This window comes from Lepisosteus platostomus, chromosome 12 (assembly GCF_059453375.1).
Source record: "Lepisosteus platostomus isolate fLepPlt1 chromosome 12, fLepPlt1.hap1, whole genome shotgun sequence".
Taxonomy (NCBI): domain Eukaryota; kingdom Metazoa; phylum Chordata; class Actinopteri; order Semionotiformes; family Lepisosteidae; genus Lepisosteus; species Lepisosteus platostomus.
In genome coordinates, this window is record NC_142622.1 from 25704608 (window position 1) to 25721140 (window position 16533).

A 16533-nucleotide genomic window follows, 5' to 3' on the forward strand; every position below is an offset into this window, starting at 1 on the left:
ATAATGATAAACAGAATATGTTACTTCAAAATTATAGCAAATCATAACTTACAAATTACTGCATTAAAACCTTTGTAGAAAGGAATTGATACATACATACATATTTAAGAAATTATTACACTTAATAAGTGAAATTGAGGCTGATGTGAGATTGGTAAGGCTGAGTAGATGAGAAAGATTTATAAAAATGTTCAGAAATCAATTCACCTAAATTAAGGGAGGCAAGTTCATCAATTACATTTTCATACAGTAGTAGTCCACCCACTGCATGATTGATGCTCATGATGGCCAGTCCACTGAGGCAGTCTTGTGCCATGGCTGAACTCAGGTATGTTTTTTTAATCATGTTGAGTTCTGAAAAACTCCCCTTTGCTTCTGTTACATGGATCTAACCAAATAAAATACCAAATGCATTTTCACTTGCCTAGTTTGCCTGTGTCCAGGGATGGCCCAGTAGGGGTCTGTATGCACTGTCATATTTCAGCTGACTAGTACACATGAAGTGAACAGTTAAAATTGTTTGGATTCTCTATTAATAATTAATGTCATTTATATTTCAAGACCAGTGAAAATATGGAATGCCTTGTCAGTAGTTCAGGCTGTTACGGTAGTGTGAGGCAGCAAATCCACTGAACTAATATTTTTAGTAAAACATTTTTTTAACACAACCAGCCATTCAATATAAAACACCTCCAAGAGTGGCCATGTGAGTTCTAGGGCTTATAATTTCTTAATCTCTTTAAAATGTACAGTTAATTCACATATCTATCTCAATTAATGGAGTTTTTGTTATAGACTATAGTGAAATCCCCCTACTGCACTCAGCTGAGCACTTCACCCACCCAGGTAAAAGTATTTAAAATGAAATTCTAATTTATAACTTCAATAATTGTAATAATTCAGTTCACAATTAAACTCCTCTTACTAATGTTGAGTAATCCAAACACTTTGCTATCATAACCAAGTTAACATTGTTGTAGTTGTCAGGTGTACAGCACCTCGGGGAAACAATAGCACATTTGTACAGCACAGGTAATGTCCATACTCAAAGAAAAGAGCTCTTGCATAAACTTTTTGTTTTATCTTTCATATGAGAAAAATGTTCCAGTGAGTACCACAGGGGTTTATATTAGGACCACTGCTGTTTTTAATTTGTATTTGACTCTGGTATAGTTGATAATGTAATTGGCAGATCAATGGAAGGAAATATTATAAGCAAAGACATTTCAAAAAGATGAAGATGAAATTAAAGATAGGGCAAACACCTTGCAGACAGTGTTATATGAAGAGAAGAGTAGAATATTACATGCAGATAACAAGAACTTAAACTAGAAATATAAATAAGAAAACACTGTGCTTGAAGAAACCACCTTTGACAAAAAAAGTGTTTATGCTAACACATCACTTACATCTCATCTCATTTTCTGTCTGATTATTCCTGTTGAGGGTCAAAGCTAAAACAGGTTAAGCAAAGCAGACCAGATTTCCCTTTTCCAAAGCAACAGTCTCCTATTAAGGGACTCCCCTGCATTCCCGGGTAAGCTGAGAGATATAATTCCTTCAGCATGTCCTGGGTCTGCCCCAGGGTCTCTTCCCAGTGCACTGGAGTTGCCCTGGGGTCATCCTTACCAGATGCCCAAGCCACTTCAATGGGCTTCTCTCAAACTGTAGGAACAGAAACTCTACTCCAAGGTCCTCCCTGATAGTTGAGCTCCTCACCCTGTCATGGAGTGAAAGCCCAACAGCCCGAAGGAGAAACCTCATTCGCACCAATTATATCTGTGATTGCATTTTAGTCACCACTCAAAGCTTGTGACCATAGTTGAAGCTTGCAACATAGATTAACCAGAAGACTGAGAGCTTTGTCCAAAAAACAGGTAATTTCCTAGAATGTCAGACAGGCTGAAAGAACTGAACAGTTTTAATATTGAACAGAAAATACTAAGAGGGGACCTGATTCAAGTATTCAAAATCCTCAAAGGCAAAACCAAAGGACTTCAGAAATAACAGTGAATTATGAATTGGACATCAGTGCAAACTGAAATGAATTCCATTTAAAAGTGAGAAGAGAAGGCACTTTTTTACACAAAAGATTGAAGGAGTCTGGAACAAACTACCCAGCCATGTATTTGAAGCCAATACCCTGTTTTATTTAAAGAAATGGTTGAATGAGATTAATTACTATTTACTAAAGAGGCTAGATCGAATTGATGGCCTCCTCCTCTTTATAAGTGTTCTTTATATCCTTATTCTTTAAAAAAACTACTAAACCAACATTACCATGCTGTGTTTAATTGTGGCACCCGCTGAAATGAATTTAGATATCAGTAGGAGATTTCTTGAAATATTACAGTGCCTAATGGATTCTGTGAGGTAAATAAGGGCAATTTTAGATCCAAAAGACAGTTGTGAATGCTTCCATGAATGTCTTAAAAGTGTTTCATTAGAGCAGGTGTTTCACATTCTAACACAAGTATTTTCCACCTCTGTCACCTCCTACAACACACTGCATAATAAATTACAGCTAGTGACTTGCTCATTATACATCAGAATGAGTTATTAAGCAGAGATTAATAACTCAGGGAAGCCTGCTGTTAAATCAATAAATAATCAATAAACTATTGATGTAATAAATCAACCTTCACTGCTCTGGACTAAACAGTCACATTTGGGCCCAGGTTTCTATCCCACACATTTTTGGAGGGTTGGCAAGTACTGCTACCTCTGCACTGAATAATTCATCCACAGAGTAATATATAAAATGATTTTAATTTTTTAATAGTTGTGAAAATATTTTTTTTCTCTGCTGTCAAATTCAGACTTATTTGAGATATCTTGCAGATACATACTCTGCCTCAGGTTAGTTTTTTCAGTGTTGAAAGTTTGGGTTCCTAAATTTGATCTACAGTACAAAACATTATGATATAATATTTTACCTTTGCCTATGTCCAAAATTCTGAGTGTGCCCAGATTGAAGCAGAAACATAAACCCAAGTAAACCCAGTTCTCTTTGTGTTTGTAAAAGTCTAGAGTCTCAAATTATAGCTATTAATGTTGTTGTTTTATCTACAACTACAGTGCTGTGAAAAATGTTTGTGAGCCTCCAACATAATTGTGGAAATTACAAATTGTTAACATGGCATCGTTTAATTGAAATATGGTTTAATTGAAACAATGGTTTGTATTTTATTTAATGGTTTTTTATATAAATTATGAAAATGAAAAAATTAGGAATCAGCCTAAACATCTCATTTATGTTGCGCAATTAAGGGGGTAATTAGAATCAAGTGGTTTCTGTAAATAATTGGGACAAACTTAAACAAGGATTAAGTGTGCGCATTCCTTTCCTAAATAATATTCTGAAATTTAGTGAGTTTGTTTTTTTGCCATACAGATTCTGAAATCAGAAGAGATTTCAACTGACCTCAGGAAAAGAGTAGTTAATACCCATTCATCTTGAAAAAGTTACAAATCCTTTCCTCTATAAAACAAAATATTCAAGACCATAGTTACTACTCCCAAGACCAGCTGGCCTGCTAAAATGTTCCCAAGAAAAATCCTTCAGAACATGTTCCAGGAAGTTCAAAAGGACTCCAGAGTAACATTTATGGATCTCTATGCCTCTTCTGCTATGACTGTTGTCTCAGGAAAAGCCTGAACATGGGAGGGTGGCCATTAAGAAACTAGCTTGCTCTCTAAAAAATAATGTACTGTAATTGTGAGGAAGATTAATATATATTAAACTTTCATGAAGAAATCAATTTTCTATTATAGAAAGTTTTTATCTAGATATAGAAAAGGGGGAGCAAATTTTATTCTTTAGGAACAAGCTTTGAAAGTGATCCCATATGAGTATAAATTAGTTTGTAACCTTAAAAACTATGATTTAGAGCACAGCATACTACTGAATGTTTCTTTTTCATGCTGACACAGATGAGTATACTGTAACTATACACTTCACTTACAGAGTTTCGATGTGGTGACTCAGAGCCACTGCCAGTGCTGGACCTCTTAGTCTTCTGTGCTAGAGAAGTTCCAAAGCGTAAAGTCTCATATACTGGGTCAACCTTACTGCCGCAGGCTGGGAGGAGGGAATATGAAGAAAGAGGTAAATTAGAACTGACAAGTGAGCAAGAAATTGCCTAGAGCAATCAGGCACGTATTTGTAATATAGGTCTGTGCATTCATTGAGAGTACAGGAAAAATCGATACCCACCAATAGGCATCACCTCTTTGATGCAGCCAAATTGCTCCTGGATGAGCAGTGGGGAGCTGTAGTAGCGACGAAATCCTTTTGGCTAATGAGGGAGAGAGGAAGAAGAGAACCACGTCAGTGATGAGATCAATACAGCAACATGGGCAATGTCCCGGCAGCTAAATACGTCTAAACACTCCATGTGTGGCCACATTCTCTTCCTACTCTTGCTCCCTTTACATACTTGCTTTTCCCTAGTAACTTCCATTTCTGCATTCTTTGTGTCTTTACAAACATTGATTAAAAATGCATGTTGATATACATTTGTAAATATTAACTAAGCAAAATGATCTTGAAAATCATTGAAAATGAAAATCTGGTATTTCTGAGAACTCATCAGTTATTTTATCATACCAAAGTCATACCAAAGTACACAGCAGCAATTTCTAAATTTCAGTAATTATGATAGTTTTTATACTTCATACAACAGGTTTGTCTTATAATAATATAGCCTTAATATGTAATCAGGTTAGAGAAGGACAGTTATTTATATAGAACTGATAACTCCAATATTGTGAAAAGCTTTTATATTTGCTATAATATGACTACACTTATTATAATGTTAGTAACTGAAATTAACCTGTCTTGTTTACTTCATATTTTATAAAATCAGTGGCAGAGGAACTGCTTTTGTTCACAATGCACTTTGAAAAACAGTGGGCACACTGTTATTTTAATTTGGTTTTAAATAGTTAAATGAATGCATAAAGTTAAAACAGGTGCAACATCTACTGTAAGGTAATCCTTTATTTGCACATAATTATCACATTAATTTATTTTCCTTTTTATTGAGGAACATAATATCCAATATTATTAACTAATATTAACCAATATCTTTAAAGTGATTAAACTGAGGGATTGACTGGACTTTGAGGTGGAATTCAATTTTCTTTTTAAAAGGGACTAGTAAAGCAAAAGATGGTTATGGTTTTGAAAATGCAATTAAGAGTCACATTGGGTTATCAATGCAAAAAAAAGTATTCCCTCAAAATGTATAAAGTACATTGTATAAGACTATATGCTTAATATTCCTCACATAAGAGATAGACAAAGAAAATGTTCAACTCAGTATAAACATCATATATAAAGGTTTGTTTATATATTAATAAACTTTTTTTAGTTAACCATACTGTACACTGTATATATTTATATTTAGGAACAAGTACGCATGCTGACGCAGCTACCCATCTGAACTATATTTATATTTAGTCAAACAGCATACTCTATGTAAACTGCACATCATCCATCCATTTTATTACCATTTAATCCAATAAAGGGTTGTGGGGAAGGTGGAGTTTATCCCGGCAAGCAATGGACACAAAGCAGAATACACTCTGGATGGGAGGCTAGTCCATCGCAGGGCACACACAGACACAAACACCCCTACTCTTAAATCAGGGGCAATTTTCCCAGAAACCATTTAACCTACCAGTACAGTATGTCCTTGGTTTGTGGGAGAAAACCCATGTGAACATCGAGAGAACATACCACCAGTTGGGCAGGGCTTTTATTAACATCCTGTTTTCCCTCTTTTATGAAGGGTGATAGTCAAACTTAAAATGTCATTTCTTTCATGTGAGTGGACTTATTTGAGAATCAATAACAATGTTTACACATCATCTACAATTACAATAGGATACATTTAAAATATCTCTGCTAATTTCATATTGTCTCAATAATAAAAATAGAAACATTTCATTAATACATGTTTTAACAATAGGAATACAAAAAATACAAAAAAAAGTTTTTCACCCAGACTGATTAATAGGAACTGTTCTTTTTTACTTTGTTTCAAATTTGATCAATTAAGAGGCATCACAGCGGTGTAATGGTTAGCATTTCTGCCTGGGGTCCTGGGTTCAGTTCCTGGAGTGCTATCTGTGTGGAGCTTGTATGTTTTCCCCTTGGTCATGTGGGTTTCTTCCAGTTCCACAGTCCAACTTTTAGGTTAATTGGCTTCTGGAAAAATTGGCTCTGGTGTGAGTGTGTGTTTCTCTACAGTATGTGTACCCTGCAATGGACTGGTGTCCTGTCCAGGGTACCCTGCCTTCCACATGTTTCTTTCTGGGATAGACTCCGGCATCCCCCATGACCCTGAATTGGATAAAGCAGTTAGAAAATGTATAGATTTTGGAACTGAAATCCCCCCTCCTTTTAAGGAAGATGGTGCCAATTACATTCAACTGTAAATGTTCTTCAGAATTTACTCAGATATCATTTTTACAAGCAACCTTACATAACTGACTCTTCAAAACAAGGAAGAATACAAGTTTTAATTTGAAACCCGTTTTCTTGTTGAACTGGTATAGTTGAAGACAAAAATATTTAGCTTGCCCCCCTTCCATATTTTTTTCTATTTTTTATATTATACCTTGTGTATACAGAATGTTGTAACATTGAAAGGAAAGGTAGGCTGGACTATGGATCAAATCCAGATCACCACAAATAATTTTTTCCACCTAATTTTGTTACTTGCTAGTAATTAAGGGATTCAAGAATCTCATTTTGTTTCTTTCTGGATTCCCACAGCCATTTATGTAAAAAAGTGCCTCCTGTGCTGAATTTTAAAGGCACTTTTCTTCTCTAGGTTCTACTTGAGTCACAAATGACAAGCCTATTATTACATTGCTTGGAAGGGTAGAGCATCCATATCAGTTTGCCAATCCTCAGCTTTAGCATGTCAACACTACTGTGGACAGTCTCCCACACAGAGAAGTACAGTCTCTCTGCTTTATGTCTGACATTAATACAACACTGGAGGGGTAGGCATTGCCTAGAGATAAGACAGGAAGCCTATTTAACTAATACAGGACTCCCAATCTTGGTCCTGTAGGCCCACAGACCGTCTGGGATTTAGCAGAGCTTTGTTACACAGTTGGACCCTTAACTGACTTCATAACAGAATTAATTCAAACTGTTCGGCTATTTTCAGCTCTTAAAAATATTGGAGGTTGTCTTTTAACTATTACAATTCATACTGTAAGTAACATACATTTCTAAATTTCTGAACAGAATTCTAAACAGAAAAATATTAAAATCAAGCAACTTGTCAGTTCAATTAAAGCTTCAATTAGGTAATTAAGATCAGCTGGAATGAAAACCATTAAGAGTGTGTGCCTTCAGGACTAGGATTCAATAGACCTAGATTACATAGCCAAGGAGTTATTGATTGCTACTGTATGTGCACCTAGCCTCTCCACGTCTGTACCTGGACTCTACATGTTACAACCTTTTTATGTTCTCAAAATTAATTTAAAATATACAGTATCACAGTTTTAAAAGCACCACTAGAATGTAGACAAGGTATTATAGGACAAAAGGATTTTTCTTTTAAAAATCCACAAATTCTATAGAAAAATCACATCAAACAGTAGTCAAAAGAACAAATTTATGCATGCATTTAAAAAAATATAACTACAAATAGATTTGAGGTCTATGGGGAATACTATTGTTTATTATCAACACTGCACCTTATTTACCATTTCTGAAATACAACCATATCACAGAATTGCTAATCTTCAAATCATATTGTATAAGGAAACAACACAGCTTGTTTGCTTCTATTTTTTTAATCAGAAATGTAATGTGACTAGGGATGTGTATTGCACAGGTCTCAAAACCACACTTTTTCCTAGTGGCACCTGACCTCTATGTGGAAATTTGCAGCAGGCATGCCAAGAGATATGATATATGACTTATTTTTTGCTTTTTTCTCTTAGTGTGAAGCTTGGAAATGTCTGTTCTTGCTTGGTTGTGACTATCAATCCCCTGGAGTACCACTGAAGACAGCTAAACGACAGACGAGATCTGGCATGTCGAAGAATATTTTCCTAGCTTCTTCATTAAAAATGCATGAACACATTCAGCATACAGAAGAAGCATGAGGATAAATGTGTTACTTGGTACAGGAGTAAAGAAAAAAATGAAACACAAACTGAATAGACTAATAGTAAAAAGGAGCACTGATGTACTTTTGAATTCAACATAAAAAAGAAAAAAACAATGTAACAGTCATTGTATTTGATTAAAACAAAGAGGATTAATTATTTACTGAGGTTAATATGTGCTTTGGTATTTGGTACTTATGTAAAGCAACATAAAATTCAGTTCACATCTATCCTTGGTCTCATAGTCACTAGAACAATACACTGTATTAGTGTTACATTATTTTATGTCTAACAATTAGAGGGCTGATTGGTGTAAAAGATTATTTTTAAAAAACACCTTAATGTGAGCTTATTAAGATGCTGAATGTTACATTAGCTGGTTCTACAAAGAATGCCAAAATAAACAAGGTGACCCCACCACAGAATATCCTTTATGGCTCTTTCTTGATTTGTATTCCATCACCCAATTTAATCTCTATTATAAGAATAATCATCAATCATTCTCTTTAACTGGAAACAAAAACAGAAATACATCTCTTGCGTTCATGGAAAAATGCTCAGTATCTGATAGGGAGTAAGGAAAAGCCATCCTGTAATTAAACATTTCTCACATCAAACAATAGTTTTGTTCATGTAAAGACACAAAATATTGAGTACTTTCATTATGTTTTTTCCCATGTGGTTAAAGGTAAGAAACTTTTGTACTGTTAAGTTTCTATTTTGTGGGCTATCACTCAAGTCCATGTTTAAAAGATTTCTGCAATGTGGCTGATATGAAACAGCTGGTTTGAAAATCTGTTGTGCTAGGAAGGAAGCCTTACAAAGGATGGCAGCAGAACAAAACATCTAGTTATCATTGCTTTAAAAAATGCAGGAAAAAAAGAATGTCTTACCAACTTGCCCATGCATCGCTGCTGTCCAACGCCATCTGCACACTTGTGATGGATGCTCATTTTGCAGGCTTTGCAGCGCAGTCCATGTTTAGCATTGGTGCCTGACAAAAAACCCAGAGAAAATATAACTTTATGATTTATAATAATATTGTTAATAAAAGATTAATAACAGTTTTTGGTTAGTACTGGTGTAAACCCATTTATGCACCTGTGGCAAAGTATATTATAGATTACATTGTGTACACTATGACTAGAAAAACTGAAGAAAAATGTAATTTAATTAAAATTATTAATACTTGACATGACTGTGAACAAAAATATAGAGCATAGAAAGAACAAAGAAAAGCATACCACTAGAAATAAATACTAGGATGTAGTATTATCTTGTAAATAAGAAATATCTAGCCCTATATTCAAGTTACCAAACTCAAATCCTTATAGAAAGCAAAATGAATTTAAGCTTTAAGGTGTTTGAACATACTGTATGGTGCTAGTAAGATAATTCATTTCACTCACTGAAACATTTAAAGTTCTCCTACAGTGTATTTATAACTTAACTGTCTCATTAAACTGTTCTTTGTTTTGCTATGGCACTATATATACCACTATATGGCTCTATATTTCTTTGTTATTTCTGCTAATGTTACAAATACAGTACAACCCAAATGCATCCCATTTACAACCAGTCATCTGATTTATCCCTTGCTCAGTAGGTTGGTATGCAGAACATTTTACATGGATTTCAGCTGGCTTGATATGCTCTTGTAGGTGTAATTAAAATATATGATTGATACTTTGACTCACAGTACAATCTGTAATGTAAAGACTGCTGCAAAAACATAACATGGTGAGCTGAGAGAGTGGGAAAACTGACAAAGAAGGAGCTTTGTGTACAGTATACGCAGAACGCAAATACTATCCTTGTAACTCAGTTGGAATCACACACAGGCTTATATACCCATATTGTGTTCTGGACATTACAATAGTTATGCATTTCTATGGTGCCATCTTGAAAATATGAAGCCAACCAATTAATTAATTGACTAATGCATATTGATAATTTTGACTAACCCACTTTTGAATTTCCTCGGCATGTTTCCTTAGGACAGCAAAGCTAGACGTTCAAAAACTCTCACAACTCACAAAAAGCAGTACAAATGGCTAATGTGAGTTACACAACTACAATGCAATCATTACTCAGATACAGTAAGGTGATATGATAAATACAAAAATACAGGACTCACTGAAAAACAAAGAAGTCTGATGAAAACAAGAACTGACCTCCCAACTTCATGGTACTGCTGTCACGATATTAGTTCCCCCTCCTTAAGGGTGCTCCAGCCCTATCACTCAAGACTTTATTCCATGCACCTGCTCCCTATTCCCTGCCCACCTTAAAAGCCAGGCGCTGACGCTCATCCGGGCTCTGCATCTGATTTCCGTATCATGCGAGTCCGGGACCAGGAAGCGCCTGGTCCCGTTAAGGTTTTAACCTCGGTTCCCGTTCCTGTTCCCCGTCCGCCGGTTCCGACCCGGCCTTCGTGGTTTTTAATTCTTGTTCTGATGGATCTCCTGGTTTTGGACTTACTCGTGCGTTTTGGATTTTCCCTAAGGATTACTCTTGGATTGTTCGCCTCGGCCACACCTCCCCGTGCACCAGCGCACCTTGGACACGCCCCCCTGTCTTCAGCCCCGTTTTCCTGCATGACGTTTCCCTAGTGTTTCCCCACTCCGTCGGACTGTGTCGTCCGCATAGGGTCCGGAAAGAACTGTTCGTTACAACTGCCTCCTTAAAACTACAGCTGAATAAATCTACCTTATGAAGCAGGAGGCAGACAGAGATACAGTACTGTGCCCTTAGATCATACTTGGTTGTACTGAATTCTAGAAACCTTTCTTGTCGAAGGACATATGACAAGGCTAAGCTCTGCTAGTGAAACTGAGACAGCATGGTCAGGTGCTTCTTCTTAACTAAAAACCTGTTTATTTAGCTCCCTCTTTCCTGTTTTTTGTCTATCAACGTTCAATATCAGCACATATTCTTTTTGGATTTGTGTTTCTTTGGAAAATACAGAACTGTTGTGTCTTAAATTTAAATGTTAAAATACAACAGATAAAGACATTTCTGTATCTGCGTTCTATCCATGCACAGACCTAAATAGGGATTTGTTGCCTGTAGGATTTGAATGTGATTCATGGCAAAGTCAGTAATAGCAGACCTGCCATTGTCTGTTTTCTGGATTCCACAATATTTCCATTCTAATGGCTTCCATTGATACATAAGTCACAACCTTATTATTAAATGTAGAATAATGAGGCTTATTTGCGTGCAGATGTTATGTAACACAGGATCAAGTAAGAGAAAAAAACAACAGATATTAAATGCTAATTACCACATGACTTCACAATCTTGTGTGCCAGACATTAATTGGATACACTATATGGAATCTGAAATGTTTACACTATATACTGTATACTGTAGTCATTTAATTGCTTACACCATTTGAGACTCTCTGTACCTATACTTTCATAAATATGAGACTTATACCAATAAACAACTTCAGGAGGATTAAACAGAAAACTAGTGTCGCATTAATATTAAGTAGACCAAAGCAGTAAAATAAGTTTTTCCCAAAAAGTCTCAAAAGACAGCAGAATGAAATTAAGATAAATTTACTGGGACCAACACCTCAAGGATATTTACTGTTTACATGTACAGTAAATGATGTATCCAATTTGTATAAGGATTGTCAGGAGAAGAAGTACACTATACTATATTAATTATACAGTAATTTAAAATTTCCATTCATACAAATTTAATGGAGTAAACTGAAGTTCAGGAGGATGGTAAAATCCTATATAGTATATCTAAGTCCCAAAATAGGTCTTTCCTTTGAGTATCTTTCTTGCATTTTTGTATCTCTCACTCACCATCTACACCCTTACAGCAAACTCCCAGGCCCATTTATTACAATAGCGGCAGGCTATTGTCTCGCAAACTAAAATCAGGTTTTGTCATTTTTTCTTCTATTATTATTATTAGTAGTAGTACTGTAGTTGTTGTTGTTGTTGTTGTTGTTGTTTTTGTTGTTGTTGTTGTACTGGGGTTATAGGGAGTCTCCTTATGATTGATTCAGAATTTCCTATCGGTACTCTTACCTTAAGCCTACACTTCTGCTCTCCTTAAGATCTCTTTATTCTCAGATGACTATCCCTGTTTTTAATTTGTGCATTATTAGTGTCCCTTTAAAAACCCACCCTTCATCCATCACTACTTCAGAGCTATTGCTTTCTCTCCCTTCTTTTTTTTTCTCAAACCCATGCGTGGGTGCTGCATCAACAGTTCTACTGTTATATACTGTTAAATAAAGTGTTTTATTTTGCAACACTTGCTACTTGCCTTTCTTCAGTCTGGCCTGGTACATTTAACTGAAAGTGTTCTCCACATTTACCAATTCTCTTTACTCTGCTTGATTTGCTCCCTCTTCTTTGTCATACACTATTTTAATCTATCTGCCACCTTTGATACCAAATCTCTCTATTCTAGAGGCTGCAGTTACTGACATTTCTCCTGTTAATGGGACACTACCCTTACCTGGTTTTCCTTCTATATCACTGGTGGCACATACAAAATCTCTGAATGAGGCTTACTCTCTGCTTCTTATACCATTACTGTCCCTCACATACTGTACCCATCCTGGGTCTCCACTTTTTGTCTGCTGCGTAGACTCCCACCATCTTAAAGATATATTTATAAAAATATATAAAAATACAAAGTATTTTTTTTCTCAGGTACAGTCTTGTTGGTGCTTTTGAAGTCCACTTTTCTTAAAAAAAAGTCTAGTCTCCTAGGTCTCCTACTGTATAGCCTAGGCTATTGTACATCCATCTTGGCAAGCTTTCCTGAAAAAAAAAATCAACTACCAGTCATCCAGAATTATGCTGCTTGTATTATCTATCGCATTCTATTCCATCAGTCCAGCACTGGCTCCCTGTTGCCATAAACAATTTCAAAACCCTAGTTCTTGCCTAGGCTTCACAGAATGAAAAGAGAAGATCACTTTAATGGCGATATACAATTTCTTGTATTAGGAATTTGTCTTTTCGCATACCCCAACTTGCTCTCCATGAGACACAAAGAGAGGGAGAGAAGCTTGTGGTCAGAGTGCAGGGTCGGCCATTTATACGGCGCCTATGGAGCAGTTGGGGTTAAGGGCCTTGCTCAGGGGCCCAATGGAGTAGGATTCCTCTGCCAGCTGTGGGTTAATAACTAGCAACCTTCCGGCCACAGGCACAGATCCTTAGCCACAGAGCCACCACCCACATTCTTCTCCCATCTTTCTTCTGTCCCTTATCACTCCATATACCCCTCTTTTTTCCTTCTTTTCTATTAGACTTTCTCCCTATCCTTTCTCCCATATCTAGAACTGGTTCTTTCTCTAATCATGTTCCTCAGTGGTGAAATAATCTGCTCACAGAAATTAAAACTATTCAGTCCCCTACCACTTTCCGGTGCCTGATCAAGTCCCATCTGTTTTGACAGCACCTGTGATTTCTTAGCTCTTAATTACATTCTTTAGTCACTCTTGCACCACATTGCTCTAATCTTCTAACCTCTCAAGCTGTTAAAGTGATTTGCTTATTGCAATTATTCACTGTGAACTTGGAAAACATAACATAAGGCTGTTTTCACTCCTTCTTTGCGTCCACACTATGTTTGTACTGTTTTAATGCTTCCAATAGGTAACTCTTGATTAACATGACAGATGCATTCCCATAAACTAAATCCCATAAATTAATTTCCCATAAAAATGCTTGTAAATTGGGGGAATCTGTTCTGGGTCAACACCCAATCTGAGGATTGAACTCCTGAATAAAAATAATTACACATATAGTCGATGTAGTTGCACTAAACGTTATTTTCATCTATTTGCTTATGTTTATCAGCTTTATATACTGTATGTATATACAGTACATACAGTGGGTGGTGAACAGTGTGGAAAATGCATGACTCATATGCTAATCGACACATCTGAATTGCACAGTCATCTTCACTCATATTAATTTTTAAGTCTTGTAAGTAACATTGCAAGATTTTTTTTCCTTGTTGAGGTTTTTAGACAATTACTATTTTTAGACAAGTTCACTATTTTATAACCGTTCTATTCATTGAAAGTTAAAGATTTTGTTTTTTGAAATGTAACTTTGAATAACTATTTACAAATTCTTTGCAATTTATTTCATTCTAAGATTTTCACACAGTGGCTTACTTTATTTAATGATTTTAATTATTTAATTTTAGATTTTATACAGTTTAAATATAAGGACTAAGACTAAGACAGTACAGATATTTTATAGGTATATTAGGTAAGCATGAGACAATAAGAGGGTGGCTTGAAGAAAATTTTAAGACTGTATAGCTAGTTGTCTTTGTGTCATTGAAGTGACTCTGTCCACCCCAGTGAACCCATGCTCTTGTACATCTTAAGGAACTGGTCCTCACACTTTATGCCTTCTCTTTCAATAACCTCTTTTAGGAGCGTGTGAATATTTTTCTCAGCTGGATAGAAGAATGCTTCTTTGATTCCTATATTGGCCTTGTCCCTAAATTGCCCTATCATGTCATATTGCTGACCACCTAATCTGTGCAACCCTATTGTCCACAGCTCTGTAACAGAATCTGCTGCATCACCTTACAGTAACCCTCTGGACAGTTTCGAGTCACCCAAAAAACATCATGTATATCCAACAACCTCATTTACTACATCTTAAGCAGAAAATGCCCAGCCATTTACATTGGCGACACAGGAAGAAGACTGGCAGAGCTTTTCAGGGAATATGTCAAAGCTGCAAGGATCAAAGATCTCTCCAAACTGATGGTTCCCCATTTAGTCTTTACCAGCCATGATCATTCTGATCTGTCTGTTTGCGAGCTGTCATTTCACAGAGATTTTGGGACTCCTATTGCAGAAAGAAACCAAAATTATTCTTATACTTGGATCACACTTTTCCCATTCTTTCAATGATAGATTAATTTCCTTTTAAAACCTCATCATTTTGCAGATTTTGGCTTTCCATACCTCTCCTAAAGTTCTCCCTTAGTCTGGACACTCATGCTCACCGGCTATACACCCATTCCCCACTGCTCCCTGCTGACTCTTACCTAGTCTGTCTTTTGTTCTCCTACATTTGATTTATTTGCAACTTTCCCTTTCTACCTCACAGAAAAAAGCTCTACAGCCAAAACACTGTGTTTTTCTTTACCTTTCAGCATGGAATGACATTTTACCTGTTCCACTTGCATTGTATATCCAGCATTTGCTGTCCTTATTGTAAGGTAAATCAACACAACACCATAAATAAATAAATAACAACAACAACAACAACAACAACAACAACAACAATAATAATAATATTAAAGGTTTCATATATTAAATGCATTACCTTCTCAGAGGTTATAACACTTGTTCTTCCTGAATGAGTTAAATGTGTTATACTATGTGACCTTATGACTTCTCATGTAAATGCAACAAATCTAATTATATGTGTGTTTAGAAAAAAGATGCACTTAGTCAGCAAGATAATAAATGACAAAAGAATGCTGAACTGTATGCATCAACATTCTTTTGTTCTCTTATGTTTGCTCAAATGATGAATTAAAGTTCATTCCAAGGTTATGTCCTGTGACACATTTTGACCTTTTGGACTATACTTGACCTTTTTGAGGCCCTGCACCCCCTGCAGCAATACATGGTAACTTTACACCCCCACCACAAAACCCAGTGGTAATCAATTCTGATTGTGCTTTCAGGTTGTTTAATGGATTGATAGAAGTATTCATTTGGAAAGCAAACTTTCCTCAATTCCAGACACAATAATAGTAAATACTGTAATTCAATAATAACAAAACTTAAAACTAATAAACACACTTGACACAGGTGACAGATAGTGTTGACAGCTGTTATAATTTATGTTTTGATTTTAATATGTGTTCTTACTAGATAAGATCACTTTATTAGCCATATACAATTACTTGCATTACTAATGAGTATATACATTATAATGGTTTGGCATTGTGCATGTATCGTCTTCGTGTGTTGTGATGATGTCATGTTTGAAGTATATTGGGTGGATGTTCTATGATTATGTTTAAACTATACACTATTCCCACGCCCCATGGACTCTGGACTGTGGGCACAGTATACAATATTAGTGTATTTACTATTATATTGATATTTTAAGTTTAGGACCATTCAAGACGTGAAACATCAGACATTTTTTACATAGAGGAACCTACTCCCACTCACTGGGGCGAAGCAGTGGCTCTGTGGCTAAGGATCTGTGCCTGTGGCTGGAAGGTTGCTAGTTCAAATCCCGTGGCTGGCAGAGGAATCCTACTCCATTGGGCCCCTGAGCAAGGCCCTTAACCCTAACTGCTCTAGGGGCACCGTACAATGGCAGACACTGTGCTCTGACCCCAAGCTTCTCTCCCTGTCTG

General features: G+C 36.0%; 1 protein-coding gene across 3 annotated transcripts in view; it reads right to left on the reverse strand.

Annotated features, from left to right (window-relative positions):
• Positions 1-16533, reverse strand: part of stac (SH3 and cysteine rich domain) — an 87957-nt gene that overhangs the window by 46293 nt on the left and 25131 nt on the right. For all 3 annotated transcript variants that reach the window (XR_015925729.1, XM_088601516.1, XM_088601517.1), the window contains exons 3-5: positions 9036-9136; positions 4217-4298; positions 3966-4081 (exon numbers count right to left, since the gene is read on the reverse strand). Coding sequence is in view for 2 of the 3 variants with exons in the window: in XM_088601516.1 (XP_088457642.1) it covers positions 3966-4081; positions 4217-4298; positions 9036-9136 (299 nt within the window). In the remaining variant the exon portion in view is untranslated. The remainder of the gene's footprint in view (positions 1-3965; positions 4082-4216; positions 4299-9035; positions 9137-16533) is intronic.